Below are 11,232 nucleotides of genomic sequence, written 5' to 3'. Positions count from 1 at the left end.
TATAAATTGATAATGTAACGATGAGGTATATCCGATAAAGTATTAGGTACCGCCTACTAGTGATTGAAAATAAAATAAGAACCGTTACAATATTATTACATTTTAGCATATAGTTGAATATTTGATTATAAAAATATCTTTAAAAATTTCAAGAAACCGTTTCTATTTATAAACATAAAAATATAAAAGCATAGTATTTAACAAATGAGTTTAATTGGTATGTTTTATTCATGTAAACATATTTTACACCTACCATAAAAAATGAGTTTGTTGCATTATTTAGCGAAGTTAAAAATAAGTAACTTTTTATGTGACAAAACATTATAGATGAATTTAATTTACGTTGAATATTTATATAAATTGAATTCTTAACATTTTTTTTGGGTTTTTAGTTATTAAATTGTTTAAAAGAAAACTCAATAATCATGTATATTCATAGTAACATGTTGATTGATTCAAAAAGCGAATCAAAAAATACATAGTAAATTAGCACATTTGAATAAAAATGTTTCAATTCTTGTGAGATATTCCCTATCATCATTACATACCCCCAAAAAGAATCCCTATCATCATTAATAAAAAAGAAGTGTACAATGGATGATTTGTGTATATCTATTTAATCAAGCTGTTTTTTAAATCTTCTCTTAATCTTTTCTTTTAATAAAGGTTAATTATCATTAAGAGTCTATTAGATAACAAGAATAGGGGAGATATGATACGATAAATACACTATCACACTTAAATAATTTGTTTTAAGCACTCAATTGATTTAATATACAAATCAGTTTTTTAATCTCAACCTACTTATATTTTTTGTTTTTGTTTTTTAAAATAAAACTTGGACTTTGTATTTCTTATCCTGAAGAAATGCATCATAAAACACTTTAATACTTTTTAATTATTTTATAATGTAAAATATCTTTACCAAAATATTATACATTAATTATATATATTTTTTACACTAAAAAATTAAAACCTAAGACATATCAAATTTAAATTTCTATAAAATAAATAAAAGCTTAATCATATTATGTAAAAATTTAAATTAGATATGTTTTAAGGTTTTAATTCGTGAGTGTAAAAGATATATATAATTATTATGCAATATTTTTATAAATATATATAATTAAATTTTTATTTATATATATAATAATAAAATAATCTATACACAACTACGAATTATAAATTCGAATTCGGTATATAATATTTAATTTATAAAAATATTTAATGGTTAAATATGTATATAATAAAACAATATAATGATTTTTACGATAAATAAATTACAAAATATAATATTTTGTAATTGCATCCAAAACCAACAAAATAGCAATAAGTATTACCTATTTTCGGATCAGAAAGTTAGAGGCCCATGTTTTGGGTTGATGGGCTTAGTTGGTTTCAAAGGCCTAGCCCAACAATGAATTTAACAAAACCCTAATTGATACTTCTCCCATATAAACACGAAAAACAGCTAATCAGTGTGCTCGCTGAAGAAGAAGCTCTACGCCGTCGAACCGAAGCAGGCATCGTCCTAGAACCCTAGAGCTTCAACAATGGTATGCCTACTCCTAATATTTCCGTTTTTCTTTGCGAACATTGATCTATAATAATTTTTATATCAACACTTTACTTCTTCGATTTCAATTTTCTGAGGTGATTCGGATTCAAAATTGATTTTCCTTTGTAATTGAAATGTTTTCTCTATTTGTTATTTTAATAATATATTATTTGGATGGTTTCAGTGGTTCAAAGATCTAATCGTTTTTTCTTATATTTTTGTTTATCTAATTGTAGTCGTCGAGGAGAAAGGTTAGAGAGCCAAAGGAAGAAACTGTGACTCTTGGTCCTGCTGTTAAGGACGGTGAACATGTTTTTGGTGTTGCTCGTATCTTTGCTTCATTCAACGACACCTTCATTGTGAGTGTTTTTAGTTTGTTTGTTGTTTCAATTTGTGTTTTGTATTTTTGATTTCTTGTTGTAATTGAATGATTTTATTGTTTGCAGCATGTCACTGACTTGTCTGGAAGGGAAACCCTTGTCCGCATTACTGGTAAGTGTGTTGACATATATAATTGATTCTAACTATTCCTTTAGTTTTTATATTATGTTCAAATTAATCTATATGCAATTTCAGCTGATCTTTTTATCAAACTATGTTTTAATTTTCCTTTGCATTATATCTTGAACTATTTATCTCTTGTTTGTCAGATTTTTATGTTAGGAATGTAAAAACTATGGCTTTATTGAACTGGTTTTGACTTTCAACTAGTTCTTAGTTATAGGGAATTTGTCTGAAACTGAGGATTTACTTCTGTTTATGACTTTGCTTTACTTTGTCTTAGTGACCCTAATAATGACCATAACGTTTTTCCTGAAAGTGAAGACTTACTGTCATTTACAATATTGCTTTACTTTATCAAGACCCTGATCATCAAAACGTATGAAAATTGGTTATGACGCAGATTCACTGACACCTGACAAAATATGGACACACACATTTCAACACCGCTAATTTAGAAAACATAGGACACTGATACGTTTTCCATCTTCATTGATGTATCTACTACCAAAATACTGAACATGTTGTAGTTAAATTTCATGTTTTCAACCCCATCATATTAATCATCATTGATTTGACACATCTTAAACCCATGTAGTTTCGTCCAAGGGGTCTAAGGTGTATCCTGTGATATTGAGATACATTTTTGAGTTGTTCAGTGTTTGACACTGACATGTGTCCTGTGATATTGGTGTCAATAGTCCTGTGAAATTTTCTTATCGTTTGTTTGCTAATAATGTTCAGGTGGAATGAAGGTTAAAGCTGACAGAGATGAGTCTTCTCCATATGCTGCTATGCTTGCAGCACAAGATGTTGCTACCAGATGCAAGGTGATTGGATTTTTTTTACATTATTTATTTATTTATATGTGCCTTAAAATTTGATTTCAGTTTTCACTGTTTCAATTGTCTTTTCTCAAACATTATTGCTGAAGTGTCAAAATTTGTTGATTTGATTATATGTCTTATGAAACAGGAACTGGGCATTACTGCTCTTCATATCAAGCTCCGTGCAACTGGTGGGAACAAGACAAAAACACCAGGACCTGGTGCTCAGGCTGCTCTCCGTGCCTTGGCTCGTTCAGGAATGAAAATCGGACGCATAGGTATTTTTTAATCCATATATATTCAGGATATCCCAGTTAACTTGTTTCTGTCCTTGTTGCTGTGGTCTGTATTAACTTGTTTCCGTCCTTGTTGCTCTGGTCTGTATGTTTCTTTTATGTTGTTTTAATTGTGCTGTGTTTGTCAATCATGTCTAGTCAGTTGGTATTAAGTAATTGTTCTCCTAGTTACTTTTTAATGTTTTGTTTTTCAGCAGTTTATCATTTAATTTCTCAGTGTGATCTCTATTGATAATGTCTGATGATTTTTTATTAATTTGCAGAGGATGTGACCCCAATTCCATCCGACAGCACTCGTAGAAAGAGTGGTAGAAGGGGTAGAAGGCTCTGAGTTTGGCTATTTGCATTATGGATGGAGCTTCTTTTGCTTTTATTTTTGTTGCCTTGTTTTGTTTCTTTTCAGACTGTATCGTGGCTTATTCATATTTATCTTAAGATGTGTTTTGCAACATAAATTGTATTTCTTGAGTTAGCTGTGGCAACAAATTTTACCTGAGTTTATTAATATGTAGTTAGAGTTCGGTGAAAGTTTTCCCTGCATTTTGTGATTTATTACATTTCTTCCGTATCCGATAAAATTTTAGCAAGTTTCATTTAATTTTTGTTCTGTTCGTTTCTCTATGCTTAATTGATATATAATCACACTCTATGCTAAATCAAATTTAACTACTTTTGTATGAATCCCATTTTATGTGAAGTTAAAGAGTTAGCCAAATGCGGTCTTCCACTCCACGTGCATTTCGACTTTTCAAAGTTTGGGTCAATTTTGGAGCCCTAACAGTATTTAGCAATTTTGCTTAGATTATTTGTCCTTCAGTTGCATAATCGAGTGGATAAAGTTAAGATGAAGTTCTGAAAAAAACAACATTGATAGTTTAAATAAAAATCTGATGAAACTTCTGTAGTTTTTCAAGTTTTAGCTAACAATAATGTTACAATTCAAAAACTAACAATTAATCAAATAAATAGTTTTAAGTAACTAATTTGAAAAATATATAATTTTTTTCAAAATTTTAAAAAATGTCCAATGAAATTTAATTTTTTCAAATTTTAAATTCCTATTTAAACTTTCCACTCTCCAAAGTTTCGAAGAGCACAATCTAAATATTCAATACATCTCTCAAGAAGATTCTATAACCTCCAAATAACTGCAAAAATATTATCTAAATATTCAATACATATTCCAAAAAGACTTTTTAGATTCTAAATAGCTGCAAAAACATGATGGGTAAATCACAAAAAGGCACAAATAATTATTTTACAATCTTATAGCAAATATGTTAAATAATACTACCTGAATTATAGATAATTTTCAAATAAAATATACACATGATAAAATTATTAAATTTATAATTTGGTCATTTAAGTTGAAATATTTAAATTCCAATTCATAAAGAAGTAAAATCAAGATGAGCTAACCTTAAAATTATCATAGGAATTCAAACAAGTAAAAAAATATATAAAATTTTGAAAACCAATAGGCGATTTCATCTCATTGATAGTCTATTCCTCCTAAATGTGGTCTTTCCCTTAGGGGTAACTCCGTCTAACGGATAGCCCACCTCTCATCTCAATTTTGCAACATATCATCTTTCATTAACTAGGGAGCTTATATCTTGTTGATAGCTCTCTCCTCTTACCAATGACATCTCTCATAGATGCGACTTCATCCAACGGTTAATTATCCTTAATCAAAATGATGTAACTAAGTGCACCTACCGTTGTTAAAAATTTCATAACTGCAACAATTATTTTCGAAAGACATATTTAAAAATCATCTCTCATTTCATCGTAAGTAAAAAAAAAAATATATCAAATTACCGTAACTCAAAAAAAACATATTCAATCATATAACAATAATATTTAAACCTTCTCATATGCGTTTTTATAATATGCTTCCATCGTTTTTTCAAGAGTCATTTTGAATTATATTTTCATTTATTGGTTTTACGAGGCCTTGTATTGTATTATTTGATCTACGACAGAAAAAACAAACCTGAAGGTGATTGGGCAATGAATAAAATAATGTGCTAAGCCTTGTGATTGTGAACGAACTTATAATTCTATCAAATGTATCATTATAAGGGTAGAAAGGTAAATTAGTTTTAAAAACTCCCGTGAACCAAACTATCTCCTCTCCGTTGCACCAAACGAACCCGTTCCCAGAAGGAACAAAAGGTTTCTGTTATTCTCCAATTTGAAGTTAAGCTCTTAACGGAAATCTAAGCAAAATTTACAGTCCCCACCGGTGCCATCTCGTTGTTCGTTCTGCATCTGTAGCATAGCAAGCTTCCGTCTCCATTAATCTGTGCCATATTGTTGGTGAGATTTTGGTTGCTGATTTTTGTGTGTGTTTAGGTAATTAGGTTAGGGTTTGTGTGATTTTTCTTTCAAGCAAGAAGTTAAGCATCCCCAATTGGTACCGTGATCTCACAATACACATTTAAACTTGAAATTTGTGCCTCCTTCCCTATGTCTGTTTAGTATAACATGGCTTTAGGAATTCAATTTTAGTTTTGGTGTTTGTTTTACTTGTCAAGTTGCCCCTTTTTTTTGTTTCAGTATTCTGCATCATTGATTGATTGCACGTTAATGCTAAACAAGCTTAACCTACTGTTGAATTTCAATTTCCACCCTTAATACGTATATCTGCCAATTCTATATCGTTCATTTGTTAGTTATGAGTACTTATCAAACATATTTTTTCTTTTTATCAGTGTTGTCAACTGTGGGTTGCAGAAAATAGTGGTTTTTTCAAATAGCGGGTTGCTTGTGCTGCAAACTAATTTTTATTTTTATTTTTGGCTTAAATATGATTTTGATCTTTTATCTTTTACCTAATATTCATTTTGGTCTTTTATCTTTATTTTGATTCATTTTGGTCCTTCATCTTTTATAAGTATTGTGTTTTAGTTCTTCTCACAATCACAACAAAAGTTATAACAACATGCAGTATTGGAATTCCTTCGAACAATTCCAATATGTATTTAGTATAATATTTTTTCAAAAAAACATCCATTGAACTCCATAATAGACATGCACTTGAAAAAGTTCTTCTTGCATGCTTTGAAACATATGTAAGCTCTTTGAAACGAATGCCATTTATAACTGATCCGATATTTGATCTTAATAGTTCACGATAAAAATTATACAGTTGTTTGAAAGAGTTATGAATAAAAAATAAAAAATAAAGGACCAGAATTATTTTTAAGCCTTTATTTTTTCATTCCCAAGTTTTTACTTCTGAATAAATTTCCATTCTAATGTATGGATTTGAGTGTTTTTTCATGGTATTCTTTGAATTTACTCTTATTGTTTGTTTTATGACCAGGAGTAACTATCCAGGTTGAGTGAAAAGGGAGAAATAAGAAAATGTTTTTCCACATAGTGTTGGAACGAAACATGCAACTGCACCCACGCTACTTTGGTCGTAATCTTCGTGATAATCTTGTTTCCAAGCTAATGAAAGACGTGGAAGGCACTTGCAGGTGATTCACCTTAACATTATTTATATCTTATCTCTTCTAACTTCCTAGAAGATGTGTGGCAATGAAATCGAAAAGAAAATTAATTATGGATTTTTATCTATGCTATAATTACAGAGCGTGCATTAAACAATTAAAATGGTTTTTTATTACAAAACCGTAGTTCTAGTATTTAAACTTGCTGTTACTCTTTTACATGCCCTTGACTTGATGCTTTTTCATTTATTTATATTCTTGATGCTAATGATTTGCTTTTCAGGATACTTAAAAGATGAGAATGTTTTTTTTAATAAAAGATGAGAATGTTAACAGAGAGCAAATTGAATAAAAACTGCGGTTTGTCTTTGATTTCTTTCTCAATTTTGTTTTTGGTTATCGATTAAAGAAGAAACAAAATGAAATAGAAGTACATTTCAAAGCTACCTCCTGAAGATGGAAAATATTTCAATTGAAATAAATGGCCACCAAAATATTAACAAAAGGCTGAATCCCCAAACTAACAAGGGCTTGAGTCCCTGAGTTGAGAAAGCAAAGCCCTCCTGCAGGGGCTTTTCTTGATAAATGTACTACGTTTGTTTTATGTTGCTTTGAACTGTTTTTAACAAATATCTCAAAGTTCAGCACATAATTTTTTTTTCCTATGCTGAAACATCAATTGACAATTTAATATGCTCTTTCCAGTTAAATATGTAAATGGTAATGTTGTCTATGCATTTGATTGGAACAGTCTTAAATAGTTTAGATCAAAATGTTTGTGTTTTTGGACTTTTGAGTGATGTAACAATTAGATTTTTAACTATTACACAGTGGTCGACATGGATTTGTGGTGGCGGTCACAGGGATTGAAAACATAGGGAAAGGGTTAATTCGTGATGGAACGGGGTTTGTAACATTTCCAGTTAAGTACCAATGTGTTGTCTTCAGACCATTTAAAGGAGAGATCTTAGAAGCTGTTGTTACCATGGTGAACAAGGTTTTACAACTCCTTTGTCTTTACATTTTACTCTATAGCATTATCTAGCTGTTTAACTCTTCTGTGTGGATAAAGTGATTTATATTATCTAGCTGTTTTCAACTATAACTTGTGTTTGTACAGATGGGATTTTTTGCTGAAGCTGGACCAGTTCAAATCTTTGTTTCAAACCATGTAAGGTGTTTTATAACCTTTGAAAAAAGGCCTATATCATCTTCTTGTTATACACTTGTACCATTACCTAATATTATTATTGTTCTTCATTTTGAGCACTAAAATTATGCTTCTCATTTATTATTCTTGACATTAAAGCAGTAACTTGACCTGTCCTAAGTCATTTTTTCAAATTGAAATATGGAATGTTGTCCACACTTCTTGCTCCCCTTGCTATTTTTATTTTGCTTTTATTACTATTTGCTGGTAGGAACTTCTAATTCTAAATCAATGGGCTCTCTTTATTTTACCATACATCTTGGACCATTTAAAATTTCAGAGATGATAATATGATATATGTAATGAAGTTCAGATTTGCCAAGGATTATTTCCATTTTTATTTATAAATAGTTCAAGATATTTTATGTCATTACTTTGCATTTGGAAATGCTTCAACGTGCACATTATCATATATTTATCTGATGAGATCCTTTTTTTCTTCTTTCAGTTGATTCCGGATGATATGGAGTTCCAGTCTGGAGATATGCCAAACTACACAACTTCAGATGGATCAGTATGTATCATTTATATTAACATTTCGTTGGAGTTTGGAGAAGAAAAAAAAATTGTTTTTTTTGTGTTCATTATCATGTGTTTTGTTACATGTTTTTGGCTCTGATCATTTGATTTTTTGCAGGTTAAAATTCAGAAAGATAGTGAAGTGAGACTTAAGATAATCGGGACTCGTGTGGATGCTACTGAAATTGTATGCCCATATATATTTCATCTTTTACTTTGCTTTTATGAATGCTGTTAATTTCTATCAGCTTTATACGTAATTATGCTTTGTGATATTCAAATTAATATGATTTGAAAGCCGTTTAAAAATTCCCATAAAAATTCCGCAAAGAAAAGCCTTGTTTATGCTAGTTTTAACTTTGTGCTCATGTAAATCGCGGGCTTGGCAGTTGTGATTTGTACATAATATATAAGTGTTTATAAATTTATCTGGAATTAATCTTTTGTCACCATTTGAACAATCCATTTCAACAGTCATGGACATGGAATGTTAAAGTGACATGGACATGGAATGTTACAGTAACATGGACATGGAATGTTAAAGTGACTACCAAGTTTATGTTACTGACTACCTTGACGGATTAGTAAAATTTGAAACACACTTTTGTGGAATGCAAGAAGCATTACTGCTCCATGCTGCAATTTTATTTTATTAGTAAGATGCAGAACACACCCTAGAACTTGTGAGACAACTGTAATTACAAATTGTCCAGTTACTTTATGCACTGATAATGATTTATATTCTACCACTTCGTTGATGTTACATGTCTGATTATTGTTCCTAACATGATTATCTTGTATGCGGTGTGTGTAAGATGTCTTAAAGATCTCATGATGCCGATGGCCTTTCAGCTTAGTGACAATTTTTGCAAGCATGCGATAATGTTTTTATTTTCCACTATTTCTTATGAGTATCAAGGTTTAATACTCATAATATATACTTCCTCTGGTCACTATTATAAGCAAAAAGAAATACTTTCACAATTATTTAAAAAAGTTAAGTGTGATTAATTTTCTAGATTTCATGTAAAATACAAACAAATTTACTAAATTATCCCAATTTAATGTCAAATGTTCAACTACATTTACTAAATGTTTTTGGAATTAATGAAGGGTATATTAGGAGTACTAGCAATACAAACGTAGTTAACTTTTGTATAATAATAACTAAGATTCAAAGTTTGTTTGTTTGTTTATAATAGTGACCATTCTCCTCACTCAGCCCTAGGGCTATAAACTTATTTTGCCTCTAATATTTGGATATGACTATTTATAATGTTTTAGGGTTTCAATATCTTCTATAACTCATTTATTTAATGTCAAGTATTACCCTTTTTGCAGTTCTGCATAGGTACCATAAAAGATGATTTCTTGGGTGTGATCAACGACCCTGCAACAGTTTAAACGCACCTTTGTGTACCCTTCTATCGTATAATTTGGATGGCATGGATTGTTACTCCTGAAACATCAGATATTATCATGTTGGTGTGACTCTGCTGCTTAAATTACCCACTCTTCACGAGTTACTTAATTGATGCATCAATTTCTCTTTTTAATTTCAACTGGTGTATAAATATTTTGTATTAGATTCATTGTTGCATCTGTCAACTAACTATGTATTGCACCCAAAATTAATATACCGTCAATATATTGCTGAATGTAATTTTCGAGTTTGGCACCCAAAATTATGTTGCACCCCTTTTTTACTAAAAAAACAGCAACATTTGTTTGCTTTTGGGGTCGAGACTTGATTTTTGTGACGCGATGTAAGATGTACGGGTACGATTTTACAATTAATATAGTATATCTATTTATTTAAACATATTTTTAATGCATATTTTATGGGTAGTGATCTATCCATTTCTTAAAACAAATAGTTTCATCGTCAATATTTTTATAAGATAAATGTCACAATTTTTATATGTTAAAAAATAGAGTATCAGAATCCATATTTGATTCTTTCATACCAGATGATGACCTTTTACATTTTACTATATATTAATTAATGTAAATGAACATTTTGACGGTGTTATCTAAGACTATACATGGGTTGGGCCAACCTGGTCGACCCAATCTGAATCGATTTAAAAAAGCAATTTGCGTGGGATAAATGAGAGTGAATGAGTAATTCTGGTTTCACAAAATAACTGCTCAAAATTTTGAGTACCGGGTAAAAACAGACTCAAACCATTTTACTTAAGTTGCTTAATTCTTAAGAATTGATTTATTTTAAGATATTACACTTTAATTATTTTGATACTTGCAAGTATTTTATGCAATCTTAAGAACCTTGGAACTTTGATTATATTTATACTTACAACAAAAATATTTTATAATTTTAATATGCTCATTAATCGTATATTTATATATATTAGTAGCTAAAAAAATAATGAAATTAGATTACGCTATATGTTTTAAGATAATTAAAGTTGTGTCACTTTTTTAGAAACAATGTAATAGTCTATCATTAACGATTAAATTAAAAAATAAAAAAAAATAAAAAAAAAGTGGATAACTAAATATCTAATTTAGAAATCAACGATTTGACTCAATTCAATCAATACTATAACACAACACAGACAGTTTTTATATCAGACTCAACCAAATGCTTTGAATTTCGATTATATGACCAAAATCAACTAACATACGGATGTAGTGTTATCTAGTAAAGAACGATAGTTTCCCCTTTTCTTTTATGACTTTTACTTTTAAAAAATTAATCTTAAGGATTTTATCATCATTGATATTCTAATTCTATGAGTTGAAATAAAGTTTAAAACACTTAAAATATTATTTAGGCCTCTAAATATTATATTTTAGTGCATGTGGTGTGAATATAAGTTTTAGTGTTTGTAAAAAT

At 29.6% G+C, this 11,232-nt stretch overlaps 2 protein-coding genes across 3 annotated transcripts; both read left to right on the top strand.

Moving 5' to 3' along the window:
• The first annotated feature begins 1,417 nt into the window (after positions 1-1,417).
• Positions 1,418-3,722, top strand: LOC101489975 (small ribosomal subunit protein uS11). Its single transcript, XM_004504626.4, has 6 exons — positions 1,418-1,556; positions 1,795-1,917; positions 2,005-2,050; positions 2,804-2,889; positions 3,035-3,164; positions 3,446-3,722. Exons 1-6 carry the CDS (start codon positions 1,554-1,556, stop codon positions 3,511-3,513), a joined length of 456 nt encoding a protein of 151 aa, XP_004504683.1. The 5' UTR covers positions 1,418-1,553; the 3' UTR covers positions 3,514-3,722.
• A 1,585-nt stretch (positions 3,723-5,307) lies between these two features.
• On the top strand, positions 5,308-10,057 carry LOC101489651 (DNA-directed RNA polymerase II subunit RPB7). 2 transcript variants are annotated; one of them, XM_004504625.4, is made up of 7 exons: positions 5,308-5,504; positions 6,514-6,670; positions 7,475-7,640; positions 7,764-7,814; positions 8,302-8,367; positions 8,491-8,559; positions 9,714-10,057. In XM_004504625.4, exons 2-7 carry the CDS (start codon positions 6,555-6,557, stop codon positions 9,774-9,776), a joined length of 531 nt encoding a protein of 176 aa, XP_004504682.1. In that variant the 5' UTR covers positions 5,308-5,504; positions 6,514-6,554; the 3' UTR covers positions 9,777-10,057. The 2 variants fall into 2 exon arrangements, with proteins under 2 accessions (XP_004504682.1, XP_073226645.1); XM_073370544.1 differs by lacking the exon at positions 5,308-5,504 and adding an exon at positions 5,517-5,540.
• The last annotated feature ends 1,175 nt before the right edge of the window (positions 10,058-11,232 follow it).

Source organism: Cicer arietinum, chromosome 6, assembly GCF_000331145.2.
Source record: "Cicer arietinum cultivar CDC Frontier isolate Library 1 chromosome 6, Cicar.CDCFrontier_v2.0, whole genome shotgun sequence".
Lineage (NCBI taxonomy): Eukaryota > Viridiplantae > Streptophyta > Magnoliopsida > Fabales > Fabaceae > Cicer > Cicer arietinum.
The sequence above is the reverse complement of the archived record's forward strand: the minus strand, read 5'-3'. Positions and strand labels throughout refer to the sequence as shown.